This window comes from Asterias amurensis, chromosome 20, assembly GCF_032118995.1.
Source record: "Asterias amurensis chromosome 20, ASM3211899v1".
Classification (NCBI taxonomy): domain Eukaryota; kingdom Metazoa; phylum Echinodermata; class Asteroidea; order Forcipulatida; family Asteriidae; genus Asterias; species Asterias amurensis.
The window spans coordinates 117,346-140,730 of record NC_092667.1 but is presented as its reverse complement, the minus strand read 5'-3'; the positions used below and the strand labels follow the sequence as shown (position 1 = coordinate 140,730).

General features: G+C 40.1%; 1 protein-coding gene across 1 annotated transcript in view; it reads left to right on the top strand.

Moving 5' to 3' along the window:
• The first annotated feature begins 349 nt into the window (after nt 1-349).
• Nucleotides 350-23,385, top strand: part of LOC139952653 (axotactin-like) — an 80,653-nt gene continuing 57,617 nt past the window's right edge. Inside the window, exons 1-9 of the mRNA XM_071951857.1 lie at nt 350-484; nt 3,220-3,449; nt 16,592-16,776; nt 18,642-18,770; nt 19,921-20,058; nt 20,764-20,870; nt 21,152-21,321; nt 22,123-22,277; nt 22,829-23,048. Of these exons, the coding sequence (XP_071807958.1) occupies nt 350-484; nt 3,220-3,449; nt 16,592-16,776; nt 18,642-18,770; nt 19,921-20,058; nt 20,764-20,870; nt 21,152-21,321; nt 22,123-22,277; nt 22,829-23,048 (1,469 nt within the window). The remainder of the gene's footprint in view (nt 485-3,219; nt 3,450-16,591; nt 16,777-18,641; nt 18,771-19,920; nt 20,059-20,763; nt 20,871-21,151; nt 21,322-22,122; nt 22,278-22,828; nt 23,049-23,385) is intronic.

Genomic DNA, 23,385 nt, shown 5'->3' with positions numbered 1-23,385 from the left:
ACACCGTCAATATAACTAAAGTGGCATTATGTGTTGACGTCATAAATTTAACTTAATTATAATTTGAGAAAATAAAATTAGCTGTTGCAAACAACTTACCAACCAAATGGACCAAGAGTATAAATGCAAAAAATAGTTAATGGCCTGACGTTTCGACCCTAGCAGAGTCTTTCTCGAAGGCTAAATGACAACACAACAAACATGAACAGGTAACTAAGTGTTGATTATAATTTAAGAAAAAACTCCTTACAAATCAGGGGAGGGAATTGTCACGCACGAAACGTGGCGATCATAAAGACACCAAGCGGATTCGATCATCAGCGAGGTGTAACAACATGACAAACCCACAATGACAAACAAGTACTTGGTGGTCTGGCGCGCTACCCCTCCCACAATCTCCCACAAGCTCATGGCTATACCGGCAAGAGGAGTCAATGCCCCGGAGTTCGTCTCTCATATAGCCCAACCAGACACGACACCGGCTGTACGTGATGTGCCATATAAGGCCTACGTTCCGCAAGCCCCGGGCCTCTGTGCCTTATAACACGCTTCCGTTTCACGGACTCTCTTAATGCGAATCTTAAGTTTGAAAAATTACAACTTTTATCGATACTTTGTTTTGTTTTGCCAAACACTTAACAACTTGTAGACAAATTAAAAAAATGGTTTTTTTTATAGTAATTTACTTTCATACGGCTGGAGGTAAGACTAACTCGAAAGATCCCTTGATTTATCGAAACCATTAATTTTGGTTCGGATACGTCACTTGACCTTCGTGTTTTGGGGGGGGTTTTTATGCGCGAAAACTGCCAAATTTGATGGGTTCTCCATTCATGTAAAATCATTTGGAGTCATATTTTAGTCTATTACTGTGCAGCCCAAATATCCCAAACGAAGCTGGTGTTCTCTTTAACACCATAGAGCCGCTGATGTTTGACCAGTGTTGGGCCAACTCCCGCTCTCCATGCCGCTTTTAACAAACAATAAATAAACGTGCCCAACCCATGATAACGTAGACTTGATTCAAGTCCCATTCTCGTGTGAGAGGTCCCTAAAGCTACCTCAACTTACTATGAAACAACCCGTAGCATACAGTATACTACGTGCGCGCTCGCCGTCAAAATGTGGTCCCGAGAATGGGACTTGACGAAGTCTTACTCTGCACGTTGTTATTGGAAAGTCTCCCCAAATGGGGAGATGTACAAAACCAATGGGATCACGGAAGCGCTGCCCTGCCGGTAAAATATTCATTATACTCTGTGACATCACAGAGTATGACGTTGTAAGGCACGCGTCTACACGCGGCACGCACGTGGGGCGGGTAAACTCATTAGCAGGCAAGGGGGTGTCGGTGTCATAAGTCGTTTTATTGCACTTCCCAAAATTCAAATTTTGCAAACAAAACCGACCCCAATGTATGTTACAACGTTTTACCTAAATTCAAATGAACATTTAGTGCTTTCTTTTTTATAATTAATTGGTTATTAAAAAATGTATTTTAATCATCAACTAAGTACTTAAAGGCAGTGGACACTATTGGTAATTATTAAAAATAATTATTGGCATAAAACCTTTCTTGGTGACGAGTAATGGGGAGGGGTCGATGATATCAAACATTGTTAGAAACGGCTCCCTCTGAAGTGGAGTAGTTTTCGAGAAAGAAGTAATTTTCCACGAATTTGTTTTTGTGACCTCAGATTTAGAACTTGAGGTCCCGAAATCAACCATCTAAACGCACACAACTTCGTGTGACAAGGGTGTTTTTTCTTTCATTATTATCTCGCAACTTCGATGACCGATTGAGCTCAAATTTTCACAGGTTTGTTATTTTATGCATATGTTGAGATACACCAACTGTTAATGCTAGTCTTTGACAATTGCCAATAGTGTCCACTGCCTTTAACCCACAAGTGACAAATGAACTAGTCTTCTTTTTGGGTGCGTTTGATTGGTCAAAACGTATCACGTATAACAACGTTACATATTCATAAATGAATACATTTACATACCAGGCGACTGCGACATCGTCAAGTCCCTGTCCCGCATGCGGAACAGGTTTGGGAATGCAGAGCATCACAAAACAGTAGTTTTCTGGGGATGGCACGGGATTGGGACTTGAGTCAAGTCTAATGATAACGCCGTCCATGCAAAATCCAACAAAATACAGTGTACAAAGGTATGGTCATCGTTTGGCTTGTGAAGCTGATATAAAAAATAAGCAAAGTTATTACGTCGGAAGACACTATAGAAGTCACCTATGAAAGTTTCAACTGAATACAGTATCATCTCATAACAAATTGTTTTAATAGCCCAACATCGCCCAATCCAAGGCAACGTGTATTCGCTATGCGTAATGCGCGTGCGCATTAAGTATGGCCAACAAAGTAACTCATACGAGGTAAAGGCCCCATGTAAAGCATAGAGGGGTCCATATCAACAAAGTCTCAACTATTGATACTGACAACAAAATTAATAACATTGGTGTCTCGAATACCTCACAACAACCAAGCTAACCATTAATGTTGTATCCTTTTTTGGCTATCTAAAGCTATGCTTTTGTCAATGTTGCTTGAATGAAATAAATAAATACACACGAGAACTGAAACTGAAAGGGAAACCTTAATGGCTGAATTTGCTTCAGCAGCTTAATTTTGTGAACCTTAAATCTAATTGGAGCTGTAAACCATAACTACTCGTTTGTATATTGGGTTGAATTTTTAACTTATTTAAGATGATAAATGACAGATTTGTTATATAAATTTAATAAACGAATAAATTTGTTAACATCATCGACTCCGCAATAAAATAATTATGTAGTAATAAATGAAATCAGCCAAAACATTAAATTTACTATTGTTTCTTGACTCAATCTGTGGATATGGGTAACCTTTAGAGAAGATGTTTCTTACATGTACTAGTAAGTAGGAAGTCCCCCTAACGCAAATGATGATGAATAAGCAGGACGCGCAAATGTAAGACCGACAAATTAATCATACATGGGGGCTGCTGGGTAATCGTGTCTTCCTGCCCAGTCCCTGGCTATATCAATCATGTGATAGGTCTTTGCATTACACCGTCGTGAGTGACCTACTGGCTTATAGGCATTAACCTTACTGACTTCCCCTTCTTTTGTTGTATCACCCCATTGAGCCTAACATGGAATTCGTCAGAATCACCGTTTTTGGTGTTTTTCTAGTAATTCTCTTTTGTTCAACCCAGTCACTTACTTTTACAAGCAAAGACTCGTCGTTTGTGCAATTTTCCCCCAATTGGTTGCCTTCTTCACCGCAAGGGATTTCCTTCAAATTCAAGACTTTAGATGCCGATGCACTGCTGTTTCTCCACTACTTTGCCAACAAAACGCAAGATAAGCCATCCTATCTGTTTTGGCTTGAACTCAAACAAGGGAAACTACTTGCAAGTCATCTGCTGGATGAAAACGTAGAGACGTAAGTGATTTCAATTTGCATTATTTAGTTAAGAAAGGTTTTATGATAATGAGTAATTACCAGTGTCCACTGCCTTTAAGTTTAGGTCTGCACCCGATAACTTTGAAATGCAAAACTAATCATTTTGCATTAGCCTTGGTGGTGTTTTTTTTTTTTTTTTGCCCTGGTTATGCTACTGTCAGGACCATTTCAAATGAGAATTTTAACAAAATATTCAAAGGAAATAAAGTCTTACAATCATAAGGGGTCAATACAATTTTAAAAGAAATTCACGTAACTCTAGAATGTTTCAACCAGCCCCACCCTGTATATCTACATTAATCACTGACCGACCTCGGGCAGCCATCTTTTGAGCAAACATTAATTTGTTTGGCCTTCACTTGGAGATAATGCCAAATAAGTTTCCCTCAAAGTATCTGCCTGTAAATAGGCAGCTATACGAATCAGCAGAAAGCACATAACATAGAATTTCAATTTGAATACAAACATTAATTGGCAAAGTTTGCTTTTTGATAGTTAAATGCTGATTCATAAATACCTAGACTATTTATCCATTCTGATCGGTTAAGAGTGCATCACGTGGGGTGTTTAAACGGATGGTATAACACCAGTAAAAAGTGTTAAAACATGGGCGTGACACGCGAGTTGGCACCTGTGCTTATAAGACAGTTTCTTCGTTCCTATTGGTCGAGAGCAACGGCCGGAACAGTTGTGCCACATCACGCGATATAAGCGACGCGCACAGCATTCCCGTATAAGGAGTTGTTTACCCGAGGGCCTCACCATTTCATAGCTGGAGGGGTGTTGTGTTGAAATAAATCATTGAACAATTATTATAATTTTTGCATTTATTTTACTTTTTGACCAAAAAGTGTTGATGTTTTTTGACCGAAAGGGTATTTATGAGTGGGAATCAACGTGTGTTGAATCGGTTTTCAACTAGTGGTTTAAACCCGCTGAGGCCTGGTTCTTGATAATTTACCTCGACGACGTCTCGGTAAAATTATCAAGAACCAGGGGTGGATTTCACAAAGAGTTAGGACTAGTCTTATCTCGAGTTAGGGCGAGTTACTAGTCCTAACTTAGGACTAGCTGTACATTTTTCATATCTCCTAGGACTAGTCCCAAGTTAGGACTAGTCCTAACTCTTTGTGAAATCGACCCCAGGCCTCGTTGGGATTAAACCACTAGTTGAAAACCTCTTCACCACACATTGATTCCCTTATTCAACGTAGCATTCGTTTTCAAACTAAATTGAATGAGCGGGGAGTTAAAGTGAATGGATTATTGATGAAATTGGCCGGGAAAACCTATAATATTATCACAAAATATTGGCAAAGTATTTATGAATAAATATGTTACCAGATTTTCCCGGCAAATTGCAAAAAGAAATACCTGTGCGATCATAAAGCTTGCAACACACGCAATAAATGTCGGCTTGGTTCGAACAATTCTGTTTTTGTTGTTGTTGTTTTAGTCAATATTGGTTCAGTCGTTCTATTTCACTCGTTGAAACACTTTTTGAGTGTAAGCATTTTTTCATCATTGTTATTGCGACTCCATTCTCAGGTTATTTCAAAGTGAGACTGAGTGCATGGCAATGCTTTCTAGCAAACAAGCCACGATCCATAACCCCTAGAAGCGTGACTTTGAAATATCCAAATACATACCCCTTTGCACAATGTGCGGATGGGATATTTAAATTTCAATGAAAAGCGTACGAAACCGTTTATGAAATGAATTTTTATGATTGGAAAGGTGTTTTGAAAGTAGAGTATGATAATCCACACAAATAATATGCCTCGAAATTGCACGGTTTTCCTTTTACGTCGTGAGCTAATACGGCCCGCCATGAGTCACAACTTTAACTCACAAATGGCCGACCATGTCAGTTCGAAACGTGTTCTCCTAGCAACCAAAAGACCAATTAAAATGCTGTTATTTGGATTTTCAGAGTCACACTATTGGGGGGGGGGGGGGGAGGTCGAGCAAAACTATGCGCGGCAATATCGTACACCACTTTTTTCAATAGTATGGAGGTTTAGCTGCACGTTCCGCGTGAACGAACGTGAACGTCAGAAAATTGTGTCACGTTATATCACGTTTTTAGCGTACTTGAAGTACAATTTTCCACGTCGGTTACGTACACACCGCATACGTCACCCGTGAGCATGCAATAAACCCAAATTGGCGACGTCACCCAGAAACAACACCATTTTTGGACTTTCACGTTCACGTATACTTCGGTCGCGTAACGTGCAGCTAAACCTCGCTATTAAAGGATCGGTCGAGTTGGTCTTTGAAACCGTTTGTTATAAAATGCATATGGGTAGAAAGAAGTTACAAAAGTAAAATACAATAATCCACACAAACGTGCCTCGAAAATGCACGGTTTTCTTTTTACCTCGTAGACTAACACGGTCGGCCATTTATGTGAGTCATATTTTTGACTCCCATAAATGGCCGACTGTGTTAGTTCGCAAAGTCAAAGGAAAACCACGCAATTTCGAGGCAAATTTGTGTGGATCATTGTATTCTACTTTTAAAACATCTTTCCAACCATGCATTTTATAACAAACGGTTACAAACGCTTTTTATGGACCAACTCGTCCGATCCAAGGCAACGTGTTCCTTTAACACATTGGGTGCGTTCGATTAGCTTCACCGGGTCAAGTCCGTTGTATGGTTGTATGTACTCATCCCAGTGAGCCCCTGGCTGAGTTAATCGAACGCAAACATCCCATATAGTATTAAAACCAATGCATCTTGGGATAGCCGACTGGTAATACTTTTATTATGTACATTACGTATTAAACTTCGTGCATTCCCGAAAAATCGTAAAATAATTATTTGAATACAAAACTGCCACCTTAAACATGCGATACAACACAGTGCCGTAGAATGGTTACCGATTTTGTTTTTGTCACGTATTGGTCCCTTAAAAGCTCCGTAAATCTGAGATAAGTAAATACCATTTTATTTCATAACTAATAATGATGGTAGCAGGATACGAACACTCCAAAATTAACTTTTAATCAAACTGAATTAGAAACTCCGTTTGCCAATGTCAGAATTTGTGCAACCATGACATAGGTTAAACGATAATATCTGGCACCAGTCGGGCAAAATGTTTACGTCATCGGAAACGGAGCTCAAAGCGTTATCTCTGGTTTTCTTTGTTGATTCTACTTTCTCAAGTTTCATATAATTTGTATAGCCGTATTTCATAAGTTAGCCGTATAAACTAATTTTGCAGAAACAGAATCGAGTTTTCATGAATTTCCATGATGTATGCCTACCTACGCCATGAACTGTTTGTGGTTACAGATCCGTTTTCGCGTATAAGCTCTCTGAAATTGTTTCGGTCATGAACTTTACATCATAAACTTGTTTCCGGTCATAGTCGCCAAAACGCACCCCAAAAGGGACGTTCGTCAACGGTGGCGGCGCACAACTCGTTTGACTTGGAATTGTTGGCGAGTGTGTTTCGCCCCAGGAACTACAGCCATATCCCAAGCGACTGGAAGGGGAGTGCCACGCAAACCTCCATTCACACTCACACACCGACCAAAGAGCACAGCAAAGTTTCGTTTAAAACTTAAATCACATCATCATTGACACATAACAGTGTAGACGGCCCTCATTGATCAAAAGGTGTCATAACGTGCTGCAGCTTTATATCCTCATAGTTATATTAGATTCCTCTAATCTGATTGGTTGAAAATAAAATAGAGGTGCCCCCTTTTCTATCAAGATGACGTCATAGTTAGTCAATCGACTGTGCCCGTCTTGATGGTCGCAAAAGGGTTGGTCGTGTGTGTAGTAGCCTAGGCATAATATTATAATGTGCACAGTGTCCGTTGCGCGTGTCACGGCGACATTTCTTCGCAGACGACACCGTATAGTCGGTGTTGTTGATAGAAGAATCTTTATTCGGTAATAAAAGAAATATTGACCGCTTATGATAAGGGGCACAGTTGAAATTATAGGCCCTCCCGCCTCGGTGATGTAAAAACCATGGCTATGCCCTCATCAGCTTTCGCTTTGGGCATAGGCATGGTTTTGACATCACCTTACATAACTATAAGTAGCAGGTCTATATTATTTCTATACTATGAACATGATGAAGAAGAAAGACACGATCAACCTCGGCATGCTTGACGTCGTTATCATCGCCCCAGTATCCAATTAGAATCTATTTACAAAAACTCTGGTATACTATTGACAATCAGTAATATAAATCTTCATGCATGGTTTTAGGCGACATTATTAACATTGAGGTATTTTGCCCATTAGTTGCAGAGCATTTCATTATAAAAGAAAATCTCGTTCATTTTGTTATTCGTGGATTGTGTGGTTTAAAGACACACCTGTAGTAGATTGTCAAAGATCAGTCTTCTCACTTGGTGTATCTCAACGTATGCACCAAATAGCAAACCTGTGAAAATTTGAACTCAATTTTTCGTCGTAGTTGCGAGATAAGAAGAAGAAAAAACACCCTTGTCACACAAGAAGTTGTGTGCTCTCTGATGTTTGATTTGAAGACCTCAAAATCAAATTCTGAGGTCTCGAAATTAAATTCAAAATGTAATACTTCGTGACCTTTGTCGAAAACTACATTACTTTCAGAAGCGAGCCGTTTCTTAATAGTGATAACCAATAGTGTCCATCCCACTCAGTGGAGGAATACATTCTAATTGTTTCCTTCATTGTCAACTTTTCCTTTATGGTCCACAACCACTTAAGTTGAGGAAGGAATACACTTTTTAAATAACCAATTGATTGTGAAAAGAAAGCACTGAAAGCTCATTTGAATTTAAGTAAACATGTTGAAACATAAATTTTTAAAAATAATATATGTTTTGTGTGCAATATTTGAACGTTGGTAACTGCAATTCAACGACTTAAAATCCAGACACCCCACGTGTCGCCTCGCGCGCCTTAAGCTTTAGATGCGTCACTCACTCATATAAATTTAAATAGCGCCCTCTACTGTCAAATATCATACTTTTTCAGTTTTCACAAGGCGGCGCATACAAATTTACATTTAAACAAGTCTGTCTACCTTCACCTTATTTATAATGCAAATAGTAAAGATGGTGGCAGCAGCGGGAAAGAACAGTGAGTAACAAACAGTAAATTAACAAACACTTACAGAAGTGTCTTTAGGAACCGTCTTTTATTAGGAACCGTCTGCCCTTCGGTATCGGACGGTGCAGGTGGCATTTCTACGTTTACTCTAGTTCGTTGCGATAACGTAACCCTCCTCCCGACGGCTGCCAGGCCTACTCCATCCATGGTTCTCCATGATGGTTACTCCGTCCCGTCCGTGTCCTACTCCTATGCTACCTACCTAGTAGAACCATTAAGCTAGCTCCATGCTTGAACTATGCGGCTTCGTTTCGCTATCGTCTCCCATTATCAACATAAAACAAAATAAGTGTTGCCTTCCCATCATACTATCCTTCCCCCAAGTTGTACTTGTTAGTTTGCATGAGTGTTTTCACCCAATGGTTTTTCCCACCTAATGGCAAAAAACTGCAGTTGCACAGTACATGGCTAAGATTATTTGTTGGAAAAAACACTGTTCTACGCCAACTGTCAAGAAACGGCAGAAATTCAAAAATTTTGTCGTGAATTGATTTGATCACTGGAATTGTGAATTGAAAGAGTGTTTGATGACACTTTTTGGTTAGGGATTATTTTGATGGCCCCAACATTATGATGTATTGTAGAAATGCCTAAAGTACCACAACTATTGCATTTGAAAGGGCAACTACTAATAAAGGACCAGATTTAGACATTTTTTTCTTGTTGAGTCACACAAATTGCAAAAGTTTGTTTTATTGCTGATTATTGTTTATTGGGTGGTTATTGATGACATATCCAAATCGGACAAGAGTTTCAAGCCAGAAGTGCCCTAATTTGCATATTTAAATTAGGTGGTAATTAGCAATCTTTTAGGTCAATTATCTCTCAAACTATTCATTTTATAGACAAGGTTTGTGTTAGAGGTGAATAGAAACCTGACCTTGACAATCTGAAAAACAAATTTGTATACTTGATTGAACCTTCCCAAATAACTAGGTCAAGGGTCAAGGGGTTAAACTTGGTTTTCTACACTCGTGCATTTACATGGCATATCATGACAGTGTCATAAATACCATGAATGATTTCTTCGGGTTGAATGAATCCCCCTGTACCAATTGACCTCTATCAATGAAATTAAATTCACTCAAATGACCTCTCTAACTAGCTGGGTCAAAGGTCAAAGGTCTTGAACAACCAGCAGGGTGGATACATGCGCATTACAAGTCTTCTCCGACGGTACGTTTGTACCTGTGTCCATGGCAAACGTTGAAAAAGCATCTACTGTATATAGACGATAAACACACCTGATGCAATGCCTGATGCCATAGAGATAGTCATGTATTTGAAATCCATATCTACTCTAGGCACTCAATAGTGATTGTCATCCTCTTCCATACCTCACTTCATTGTTCTGGCACTGATTTGTTAGTTGCTCTGTCTTCAGCTTCTCCATCTCTGTTTCTATCTGAGTCAGGCATCGTCAGCAGCAACTTTGTCCGTTGTGTGTGCCTCACCCATCCCGCTGGCCGTGTGTGCTTACACCACGCTGTTTTGGTATTAGTTGCCTCCCCGGTTGCCTCAACCATTGTTGCCTACCCGGTTGTTTCCTCCGCCGTTATTGTGTTGACCCCCTCCTCTTGCCCCCCCCCCCCCACCCGGTTGTTGCCTCCCCAGTTGTTTGGTCCCAAGTTGTTGCCTCCCCAATGTTTGCCTCTCACCCCAGTGCCTCCCCAATTGTTGACTCCCCTGATGTTGACTCCCCTCCCTGATGTTGCCTCCTCTGGGGTTTCCTTGCCTGTTGTTGTCTCTCCTGCTGTAGCCTTCCTTGTTGTTGCCTCCCCTAAGTGTCTCTCCTGTTGTTGCCTCCCGTTGCCTCCCCTATTTTTGCCTCCTCTATGTGTCACCCCTGTTGTTGCTTCCCGTTGCCTAATACCCTGTTGATGCCTCCCCTATTTTGGCCTCCCCTGCTTTGCCCCCCTTGTTGTTGCCTCCCCTGATGTTGCCTTCCGACCTGTCCTCCCCCATGTTGCCTTCCCAGTTGGTACCTCCTCAGGTGTTGCCTCCCCTCCTGGTGCCTCCCGTTGTTACCTCCCAACCTGTGCCTCCCTAGTTGTTGCCCGCCTGTTGTTGCCTCCCCAGTTGTTGACTCCTCTGATGTTGTCTCCCCTCCCTGATGTTGCCTCCTCTGAGGTTTCCTTGCCTGTTGTTGTCTCTCCTGCTGTAGCCTTCCCTGTTGTTGCCTCCCCTAAGTGTCTCTCCTGTTGTTGCATCTCGTTGCCTCCCCTGTTGTTGCCTCCCCTATTTTTGCCTCCTCTATATGTCTCCCCTGTTGTTGCTTCCTGTTGCCTAATACCCTGTTGATGCCTCCCCTATTTTGGCCTCCCCTGCTTTGCCCCCCTTGTTGTTGTCTCTCCTGATGTTGTTTTCCGACCTGTCCTCCCCGATGTTGCCTTCCCAGTTGGTACCTCCTCAGGTGTTGCCTCCCCTCCTGCGGCCTCCCGTTGTTACCTCCCAACCCGTGCCTCCCTAGTTGTTGCCCGCCTGTTGTTGCCTCCCTGTTGTTGCCTCCATGTTGTTGTTGCCTCCTCATTGTTGCCTCTCCAGCTGGTACCTTTTAGGTGTTGCCCCCCCCCCATTCCTCCCAACTTGTGCCTCCCTTGTTGATGCCTCATTTAACTTCCTTAGAGCACTGTTAACTACACTGATATTGTGTGGCCATCTTCTTCACAAGAATTGATCATGTAGAGCACCATCCACCATACACTTTCCTACTGAGCATGATAGGTGGCCGTATTTACAAGCAATGGTTATTTTGCTATACTTAGAAACTACCTTGGAGGTTATTAGATAAGCTATCGCCCCGGTGTGTGCTTGACATCCATAAGTAGCTGAGCTTCATTATAGGACAAAGACTTTTCTCTTACAACTTGCTGAGTTCCATGACAAACAAACCATGCTATACAGCATTGAAACAAGCTGTGGTGTTTATAGGACGTATCGCAAGTAAGTGGTCTTTTTACAGTGGTATTTTTATTTTGCTGACGCGTTGACCTTTGACCTTTGATCTAGATGATGACTATATAGGTCATGGGATCATTCAACCCAAAGAATTGATTAATTATTTATTACACTGTCATGGTACCATGTACAATGCATTTGAGTGGAGAAAACCAATTAAACGCATGTTTAACCCCTTGACCTTTGACCTAGTTATTTGGAAAGGGTCAATCGAGTATACAAATATGTTTTTTAGATTCCCAGGGTCAGGTTTCTATTCACCTCTAATTAGGTCACTTCTGGCTTGAAACTCTTGTCCGATTTTGGATATGTCATCAATAACCACCCAATAAACAATAATCAGCAATAAAACAAACTTTTGCAATTAGTGTGACTCAATAGTCTAAATCTGGTCCTCTATAACCAGTGGAGCCTTACGTATTTCTAAGTTGCGATACAACAGGTGGAACCTAGGGACCGTTAACATTGCACGCAGAAAGGTAAAAGATTTGCATTGATTACACAGGACATCCTTCGAAACAACAGTTGGACTTTTGAAGATGATGACAAGAAGAAACCATGAGTTTTGTTGTCTCGTGTCCAACAACACCTAGAGCCCCAATCAAACACTCACATGTTCCAATACAAGCTGCAAGATTTGACACAAGACCCTTCTTGAACTGCCCTTGACTTTGTAACAAAGTGGAAATCAATGCAGCCCAGTGCAAACTCCCTGATGACAAGGAAATTCAAGACAGGGTTGTGGATCAACTCATTCGGGGTTCTGCCCATAAAAATGTACAGAAAAAGTATGTATTCGAAGAAAACCCTGTCATTAAATGATGCTATATTGATCTTGCCTGAGGCAACTGCGAATCAGCTCAAATCCCTGCAGGAGGATGCTTAGATTCCCCAGAGTGCTACACCAGAAGTGAGTGTACTGTAAATTAAATTAAACCAAAAACAGTCAGGCAGGAGTTTGTACAGAAAAAAATGCTACAACTTTGGTCATAGTGCATCCGTTTTAACCAAAGACCAACTGCCTCGCTTTATAAATGGTTCCACATACAACAAATGTGGAAAAGACAACCATTGGAAAACCATTGGAAATCCAGATGGGGGAAACTGCAGCAACAAAACCCTCGTTCCAAATCTCCTCGCAGACGTGTGCACTATGTCTATGAGGATGAGGATTGAACTTCTCACTATCGGCACCATTAACATTAGCAGCAGTAGGCTCAACTATGTCACTCGAGCAGAAGTCTTCGCATCACTAAACATAAAGCAAACTTAGGGCAGACGACCAATCAAGCTCCGTTGTACTGGTCCACCTTTTTCGCATAATTTTCCCAGAGGAAAGTGAAGGAAATCCGAAACCGGAATATCTGAAGCAAAACAACATGGCCCTGACCGCATACGGTAGATCCAAGCTTATACAGCTGGGCACAGTTAAGATTCCATGTGCATACTAAATACTTGAGATACAATCTGCATTTTCCATGTCACGGATGCAGCAGGCCCAGCAATTTGTGGTTTGCAAACTAATTGTCAAGCGATGAATCCGCTTACACTACACTGCTCGGTGGAAACAAAACCGGGAACTTGGACTGCGAATACACCCAACCCACCAGAGCAGACTTCTATAGGACAATTCACAATCCAGCAGTGACAGATAAGTCCATTTTTTGTACCAACCAAAACAGTCTGCCACACCCACGCAGTGCTTCGCCACTCGAAAAGAGACCAGCAGTCCGCAGCAAGGCCGATCTCCTTGAAATGTATCCTGATGGTTTTGATGAAACCGTTGGATGATTTAAGAATTTCAAGTGTCACATCAACACTTAATCCTCATGCAAAGCCAGTGATACACGCACCGCGTCGAGTCCCCTTAATAGAGCTCACAGCACGACTTGAGGTGGAACTGAAAGAAATGGAAAACAGATTGATCATAACCAAAGTTTCAAAGCCTACAAACTTAGTCAACTGGACCTAGTCATAGGAGAGAAAGACAATGGCAGATTATCGTATGCCTCAATCCAAAGGATCTCAATGAAGCTATACAGTGAGATCATTAAATCCAGTGCCCACACTTGAAGAGATAACCCCAAAGCTTTCTGGTTCAACAATGTTCAGTAAGCTGGATGCGCAAAATGGATACTGGAATGTCCAGTAAGATGATGAGTCAACATAACTTAAATGTACGACCTTCAGTACACCATTTGGTCGTTGAATGCATGCCATTTGGCCTCCACATGAATCAATGTTTTCCAACAGAAAATTAATAAGACATACCGTGACTATGCAGGCACTGTTGGAATTGCAGATGATATTTAAGTTTTTGGCACTAGTGAACGGTGACCATAACATACGCCTCCAAAACGCTGCGGAATGCACAAGAAAATGGGCCATAAAACTTACTTGCAAATAAGTGTGTCATCAAAACGGCTGAAGTTTTGGGGTTACTGTACACACCTGAATGAGTGAAGCCCAACCCAGACAAGGTGAAAGCCCTTACAGAAATGCATTCTCCGGGCACCAGGAAGGAACTCCGCATTTTCCTTGGTCTGGTAAATTATATGGGTCACTTCGTCCACAACCTGGTCGACACCGCTACACTGAGAGAACTCCTTGGAGAAGTAATGATAACAGCTGGTTCCCATCGCACACTAAGTCTACAACTCCATGATATTGCTAATCGCAGCCCAGACTACACTGGCCTACTATGACTGAAAGCAACCAGTGGTACTTCAAGTCAACGCTTTGACCATTAAGAAGGGCTAGGCGCAACGCTCGTGCAGAATGGCCGTCCAAACACTTTTGCATCCAAAGCTCTTACCGAAGCAGAAACGCAATACGCGAATATTGAAAAGAGAACTACTCGCAGTATTGTATGGCTTTGAGAAATTTTATACATACATGTACCTCTATGGTAGGAGATTCAAGATGATTCAAGGTGGAAAGCGACCACCACTCCCTTCAGCACATTCATAAGAAAAACTTGATGAAAACCCCATTGAGTCAATGAAGCGCTTGTAAGATTGGTGTGACATGCATCTAGTAAGTGTGACCATAGAGCAAGGACTGAATGGTACATGTAAGAGCAATACAGAAATTAAAATGTGAAGAGATGAGTGCGTGAACCAGTATTTCAGTAGATTTTCAAAAGGTCAAAGATTTAGAAATCTGAGACAAGTTACGAAGCTGATATTGGATAGATCTTGATATTGAAGATACATTAAATAAATAAACAAGCAGGCTTATGCCCTACTCATTAGTCCGACCTCAGTTGTAGTATGCGTCTGCAATATGGGACCTTCACAAACAAAATCAGACAGACACGCTGGAAAAAATCCAAAGAAGAGCTGTACGATTCATACCCCTGTGGAAACTGTACAAAAGAGATTGTTGTGTAACGCATTTGTAAAAGAACCCAGTACACTTATCGAAAAGAGAAGGGGTTCGCCCCGGTGTTCCTGGCTGTGGCTGCTGTAAGGTGCTAAATAATAGGGTCTCAAAATTCATAACTGCAATCCTATCTTTCTGAAAGTTTGTATTACTCAGCGCCTTGAGTAACTTGTTTGGTACATATTATAAGACTTGGATATTATTATTACTCTTAGAAATTCTACTAAGTTTCTTTTGGATCCAAGGAGTAGGAATTCTGATTTCTGTTCATTTAGTTTGAGATTGTTCTGTGCCATTCATAAATGTAGCTGAATATCAATGATGCAGTTCTTCAAGTGTGTTTAAAGCCATTGGACCCTTTCGGTTCAGAAAAAAAATAAAAGTTCACAGATTTACAAACAACTTGAATGGTTTACAGAAGGCAATGGTGAAAGCCTTCTCTTGAAACATTATTCCATGAAATGCTTTACTTTTTGAGAAAACAGCAAAACAATATAAATTCTCGTTAATGAGAATTACGGATTTATTCTAAACACATGTCATGACACGGCGAAACGTGCGGAAACAAGGGTGGGTTTTTCTGTTGTGTTCTCACGACTCCGATGACCGATTGAGCCTAAATTTTCACAGGTTTGCTATTTTATATTTAAGTTGTGATACACCTGTACACGAAGTGTGGGCCTTGGACAACACTGTTTACCGAAAGTGTATAATGGCTTTAAGGTGGTAACGAAGTTGTCTTCAGTTGGGCATAAGGAATAAGTTATAGATGAAGTCCTCAGCATAGGAATAATAACCCACATTGTGATTCCAAATGAGTTGACTGAGTATCTGAGCATAATTTTGTTTTTAAGTGGACCACCAACAGATCCCTGTGGTACACCAAAAGAAAGATGCGTACTTGTAGATTGGGACTATTTGTGCCAGCGATTGAAATATATTGAGAGTGACTACCCAGATATGATGCAAACCGTTTAAATGCAAGCATGTGTCATGGGTATTACCTGGAAGATCTATATACGTACAGTGTATGTAGGTTTCTGTAATATAAATAACCTGTTCAAGACAGCAGCGATTCTAATGGCAACTGCACGTCTTAGCAGCTCAAAGTCAGAATGCCTAGCTGATTGCCAACTTTCTAAGAAACACCCACACAACCCATAAGGGAGAAACTTCTTCAAGAAACAGTCAGGACAAGGAAATATGAGTATACTTGTTTGTTCTTGCTTACAGGAAGAAAGGCATTTAGTTGTAATGATCCCAAAACTGTCTTAATGATGGGAATTAGACTAGCTCAAGTCATACCCAAAATGGCTCAATTTTTGTGGGTGTGCCACATGTCACACCAAATGACTGGAGGCGAATGTTTGACTGTATCAAAGCGGATGATACATCTAAAAGAAGAATCATTTTGAGTTAAAAATGTATCATTCATTTGCTTCCAGTTATTTATTTTTTAGCAAACCATCTACAGTGCAGCCATGGATGGCAACATTTTGATAAGTTGTGGGGGTGCATGTATCTTGCTAGTTTGAAGCAGTATGGAGCTTTAATTTTGTTTTGTTGATAGTAAAAGTAGGTTTGTCAAACAAAGTTTAAATACATAGAAATACATAACGAGATTTTTCATATTTTGATCTGCTTTCCAGGTTTTCTCTCAATAATAAATTGAACGATGATGAATGGCACACAGTTAACTACACTAAGAAACCAATGGAAGGAGACTTGTCAATCAGTGTAGATGCAACGACTGTAGGGCTTAGTGTGTACCAAGGAGATGCCGTCAGTGACTGGTTGCAGAGCCTTCAGTCCGTTTCAGCAGTTTTCATTGCAGGTGAGCATACATGTATAAAGAGACATTTCATCTTCAGTTGTGTTGGTTTGAAGGCACTGATGAACATGTTTGGTAGTTGTCAAAGACCAGTATTCTCAATTGGTGTAACACAACATGCATAAAACAAGCCTGTGAAAATTTGGACTTAAATGGTCATTGAGATTGCAAGAAAATTATGAAAGAAAAAACACCCTTGTTGAACAAAATAGTATGCTTTCAGATAGGAATAAAAGGCTACTGGCCAGAATTCTTTTATTATTTTAGTGAGAAATTACCTCTTTCTCAACAACTATAATATAACGTTACTTCAGAGGGAATCGTTTCTCACAATGTTTTATACTATCAACAGCTCGCCATTGCTTGTTACCAAGTAAGGTTTGATGCTAATTTAGTAATTACCAAACGTGTACAGTGTCTTCAAAATGTTTATGTGGTTTTACACAGCTCGTACTACAATAGGTCATTTACATGTAGGGTGAAAGAGGCCATACATTTACAATAAGTGTCTTCATTTGTGATGCTCTCTTTGAGTTTTTTTCAATTCTGCATATTACCCGATTACTGGTTCCCACTTGAATGTTTTATTCTTTTGAGTGTGGTACTGTCAATGATGAAAAGCTGCGCTGAATTTTGCTTGGTATCCACCAATCATTCCTAGCAAACTTCTCACAGCTTCTTAACAATACATTGTTGGCTCATCTCTCTAGCTAGACTGCTCAGACTGTCAGGGCTTGGCTTCAGTTTCTCTTTGGTGAATTTGTAGCCAAAGAGTTCAGGCTCTTTACATGCTTTAACACCAAATTGGCATTTGCTTGGGTTGAAAGTGGTGCTAAAATCTGCTACTCTCTTGTCTACAGGTTAAGATATTCTGAAGTATAGAACATGTAGAATCGCCATTCAAACCCTTCCATTCTTCCCATGCTTTCTCGTTGTTATTTTGGTTATCAGGGTGTTAGAAGGATAGATTATGTCACGTTACAAAGGGTACTGACGAAGCGATCACTGTTTTTTCTAGCTCTGTCTATTTCAAGCTAATATCCCTTTTGCTGTGGAAGTAACGGATATAATTTGACAAAAAAGATTGCTTACCGGATGTCAATAATTTTTTAGCTGGTGACCAGGGTGGTGACCAGGCTGGTGACCAGGCTGGTGACCAGGGTGGTGACCAGGCTGGTGACCAGGCTGGTGACCAGGGTGGTGACCAGGGTGGTGACCAGGCTGGTGACCAGGGTGGTGACCAGGGTGGTGACCAGGCTGGTGACCAGGGTGGTGACCAGGCTGGTGACCAGGCTGGTGACCAGGGTGGTGACCAGGGTGGTGACCAGGCTGGTGACCAGGCTGGTGACCAGGGTGGTGACCAGGGTGGTGACCAGGGTGGTGACCAGGCTGGTGACCAGGCTGGTGACCAGGCTGGTGACCAGGCTGGTGACCAGGGTGGTGACCAGGGTGGTGACCAGGCTGGTGACCAGGGTGGTGACCAGGCTGGTGACCAGGGTGGTGACCAGGCTGGTGACCAGGGTGGTGACCAGGGTGGTGACCAGGGTGGTGACCAGGGTGGTGACCAGGCTGGTGACCAGCATGATGAGGAGATGCCAGACTGAGTGCTCCACAGTGGTTCTTCTACTCACTATACTTCATTATACAATTGTTGCATGCTGTGAAGGGATCAATCCATGGTGTTTTGTACACCCTCTGAGGCAAATGCACAGAGGGTGCCATTTGCCTCAGAAGGTGTACAAAACTTGGACCCTGTCATCATAGCGTGTAACAATTGTTTTGTTATACCGTGGTAATTAACATCGTCCTCTTCAAAAGAAGAATACAAATCAACATTACTAGCACATTTAATTCACTTTAATTTGCAGGTTTAAGTCCAAGTTCCGAGGCAGCTCTATCTAAGGACTTTAGACACCTGACAGGTTGTGTTGAGGATATTTTGTTCCTCTCTGCTAATGATGAGGAGCCCTGGAAGGAAATACATGGCAATTTACAAGGTAAGTTATTCCAAAGTACAACTCCACTTTTTAAAAGCTTGAACTCCTTTCTGTATTTTGAACTTTGTCAGTCATCTTGTTATGTGGAAGTGTTGTGGTCGAGCGGTTAAGAGCACCAAATTCAAAATCTGGTGTTTCTGATCAGCAGAGTGTGGGTTCGAATCCCAAACCATGACCCTTGTGTAAGCAAGACACTTAACCATTGCTTCGCCCTTCGGATGGGACGTAGAGCCGTTGGTCCCATGTGTTGTGCAACGCATGTAAAATAACCCAGGTGCACTTATCAGAGTTTGAGGTTGATCATGGCACCATTGTATGGATTGCTGACCTTTTGTTAGATAGCAAGCAGAGAGTAAAGTACAAAGATACACTTTCTCATAGCAAGAGTACCATGTCAGGGAACTTAAATCTGCATTGTTGTATTTCTTGCTACATGTAGGCCTACATGTGTATGATAATTGATTTTGTGGTCAGTCAAGAAAGCGACAACATTTTGCTATTCAAACATGCTGATGACTTCATTACTCTAGTTGATTAGCGACCAAAATCATCTGAATCCAACCACGGGTCACAACATTTGAATCTGTGCAACATTTCTTAAGACTTGTTGATGTTGATTAGTTCTTTTGTGAACAGTGATAACCTAGCTTAACATTAAGTTGGTTTTAGATGCGTTATGATCCTTTGATTTCTTCGGTCATCATAACTTCTGATTTGCTGAAAGCCTTGTGAAAGGCAGTGGACACTATTAATCATGTTAATAATAATAATTATTAGCATAAAACCTTACTTGGTATCGAGTTATGGGGAGAGGTTAATAGTATGTAAAAACATTGTGAGAAATGGCTCCCTCTAACGTAGTTTTCTAGAAAGAAGTAATTTTCCAGGAACTTGAATTTGAGACCTCAGATTTAGAATTTGAGGCCTCGAATATAAGCATCTGAAAGCGCACAACTTATGTTACAAGGGTGTTTTTTCTTTCATTGTTATCTTGAAACTTCCAGGATCAGTTGAGCTCAAATTTTCACAGGTTTGTTATTATGTTGAGATAGGCCCACATTGTACACCAATTGCGAAGACTGGTCTTTGATAATTACCAATAGTGTCATGTCTTGTATAATAGCATAGCAAAATGTTCATTTTTTTGCAGAAGGGACATTACCAGGATGTGTTGATCGCTGTGCCTTGGATATGCCATGCATGAATGGACGCTGTGTTAACTCTTATGAAAGTGTACACTGTGACTGCATAGGCACTGGGTATCATGGCAGTAAATGTGAAATTAGAGGTTGGTGAACTTCACTACTAAATGTTGTCAATTTGTTTTCTTAATGTTCTACATGTTGTGAACTTTTTGTCTAAAGCCCTAAGAGCAACTCCTTGAAGTATTTAGTTTTGCATTTACTGATAACAAGTAAAATGCATACGATGCGACCTGTGACATCACATGTTTACAAAAGAGCCACCAAGCCTGGACTTCCTGCAGGCAAGATTTGAACACAGACTAATGGAAGAAAACATAAAATCTGTTATATTATGTAGATTGCACTGTCCGATTTTTTTCAACTTTTGATATGATGAAAGTGGGCACATCTCTGAGTCAAAACTTGTCCAGCTTTTACTTTCATAACTCTTGGATTTATGTGGAAATTATTACACAAAATGTAAAATCTTCAAAATTGTGCTTACATGTACAATAATTGCTTTTCACAATATTGTATCAATGCGGTTTACTTTACATTTACATGTAATACTCTAGTCATTGAGCCAATAACTTTCCTTTGCAAGACACTTAACAATATGTGGGGTCCTTCTGAAGAGAGTTAAAAGCCGGTTCAGTGTGTTATGTAACGCATAGAGCTTTGTAAAAGAAAAAGGTCTCATACATTATAACGTAGCCATGAAGTAACTATGATTATTATTGTTTGTGTGTTCAATGGTTGTAAATGTAAATATTGTGCCATTAGCAATGCAAGTTCCTTTATTTCAACAGGGAATGCTGTTGTATCATTCCAAGGCTTTAACTTTTTAGAAGTGACAATGTTTTCAAGTAAGGAGAAGTTGCCAATGGATACAAGTCATATCAATCTGAGCTTCAAGGTATGTCACAACTTCTATTCATGTATTTGTTATGCCTCCTGGCAATGGACGCCACTTAAGGGATACATGTGTGTAAGGCTAAATTATTACATAAAAAATGTCTGTAAAGAAACAGAGACATCTATTTATATACAGTACAAGTATACTTGCTCCCTATAAATATATGTTTTAAGTGCAACTGTGAATACAACTCATAGCAAAAAGGTTTTAATTTAACAGTTAATTTTAATACATTAAAGTTAAATAGTATAAAAAGTATACACATGTTCATCATATTGTAGGTTGGGATAGAGCAGGTAGTTGGTATGCTGTTTTATGCCGTTGGTGCTGTACCTGTGCAGACATATCTTGCCATGTTCATTCAGAACGGCAGGTTGGTGGTGAATGTCAAACTTGGATCAAGAGAAAATAGGTTCCTTTTTAAGAATAACCAACCTATCAACGATGACAGGTACGTTCCATGCATGTGTATTTAATCTTAATTAAGCCATGCTGTCTACTTGAGATAAATGCATGAATCTTTGTCTGAAGATAAATATTTTCTAATTTGGATAATGTTACGCAATTGTTAAAGAGTTACCAAAAACTTTGCATGAGTTTTCTTTGTCATACTGACATCAAACTATGCAACTAGATTTAGTGCAAAAGAGACAATGGACTGCCAAAGATGCCCTCAGGTTGACCTGCATTTTTCTTGTTCTGCAAATGCAAATACATCACAATCAAGCAGAAAGTTAACTCTAATGTCATTGTAACTGAGACTTTATGTGAATGTCATGGAACAAGTCATGGAAACATTTATGGTCATGGCGTTCAGGATCGGTTAGCGATGATGATTTCCAGGATGTGGCCACAATATGTAAAAGAGCCTACTTTTTCAAAACGGTGGCGTTCATTTTGATGTAAGGTTCCAGATAAAGTGCCATGTGTGTTTGTACTCTAAACTGATTGTAAATTGAAGCATCTAATGTCATTTGTAATGTAATTTGTAATAAATGCACAACCACACTTTTGATTTCTACCTATCGGAAACACTTTGCGGAAGTAGACATTTTTCTGCTGTTGCAACAATTAACTTTTTCTGTTGGCAACTGATGCAGATCATCTCAACATTATTGTAGATATTCTCAGGGTGTAAACAAGTGGTGACTGTTTTAAGATAATTGCGCTGACGACATATTTTGTTATAACAAATTTAGTTTCTACAGATGTTATAACATCCTTGTGCTTTGATGTTTTCTTTCTTTTTTAGTTGGCATTCTGTAAGCTTTATCCACTTCGATAAGCACATTGTAGTAGAGCTTGATGGGCAGAGATATGAGCAGGCTGTACTTGATGGTGATGGCTCATTCCATTTTGATGGTAAAGCGCTCATTGGTGGTGGTGAAAACATGAATGGATTCCCAGGTAAACATTTTAGGGTCTTTGTTATTTTCACAATGTAAATTAAAGATGTACATGTAGCAATCTAGTTTTATAATTAATAATAATATTCAGTTATTTACATATAGTGTAAAGATGACAAGAAAACAAACTATTTTAATAGGACTGTTTGACATGTCCCCTTTGTAATCAAACAAGATGGTTCAAGATAGTGGTCCACCTGATGTATAACAAAGTATCAAAGTTTGTGACGTATAGTTAGTGCAGTTTGCTCAATATATCAAAATCTTAGTTTAATTTACATTAAGTATTTATTTTTGTAGAAATAGCTGCAGGGAAAGTTCATTTTGAGAATTAACTTTTTGTGTTATAAGGCTTAACAAAATTATACGTGTTATATTACCTGTTTACTCAGTCTAAATTGACTAGTGTTGGGCACCAAAAAGATCCATGAGTTGCAAATTGGTTGGTCACTGAAGTTTGAGAAAAAGTTATTTCATGAATTGATGACTTTTAGATTTGAGTATTATTGGTTGTGAATTTTGATACAATTTGATTGGTTTGTCCTTAAATAGGTCTTGACAAATCTGCTAACCTGGTTGGATGCTTACGAGAGGTCTATATTGATAGATTCAATGTTCTGGAAGCCCTGGCAATGAACACTTCTGGTTTGAGCTTTGTTGGTGGGGATCCCATCTTTCAATGTCAACACCTGGGGTATCCTCCAATAACGTTTCCCTCTCATGAGTCTACACTCACACTGGATGGCTGGAAAAACGGAAGCATGGACCTTATGTAGGTTTATTTATCTTGTTCTGCCGTCATTTTGATTTTTTCTTTTTCTATTTTCGAGTTTAAATGTTCTAAAAATTGTTTTGGAGTTCAGCATGACAAAATGTTTACAGCTTATTTATCAAAGTTGTGTTATTTTCCTGTAGAAATATGAAATTGAAAATCAGAACATATTAAGTCTTTAAAACACTTCTTTTAAATCTTTGAATTAACCTTCAAGTATGCGCGACCTTATTCAATAACAAAGCCAGTTCTGATATTGACAATTTAGAATGTCTCTGATCAGTCAAGCCATGGAGGATAGTAGCCCTAACACTCTCTTGCTGCTCTCAAATGAAAG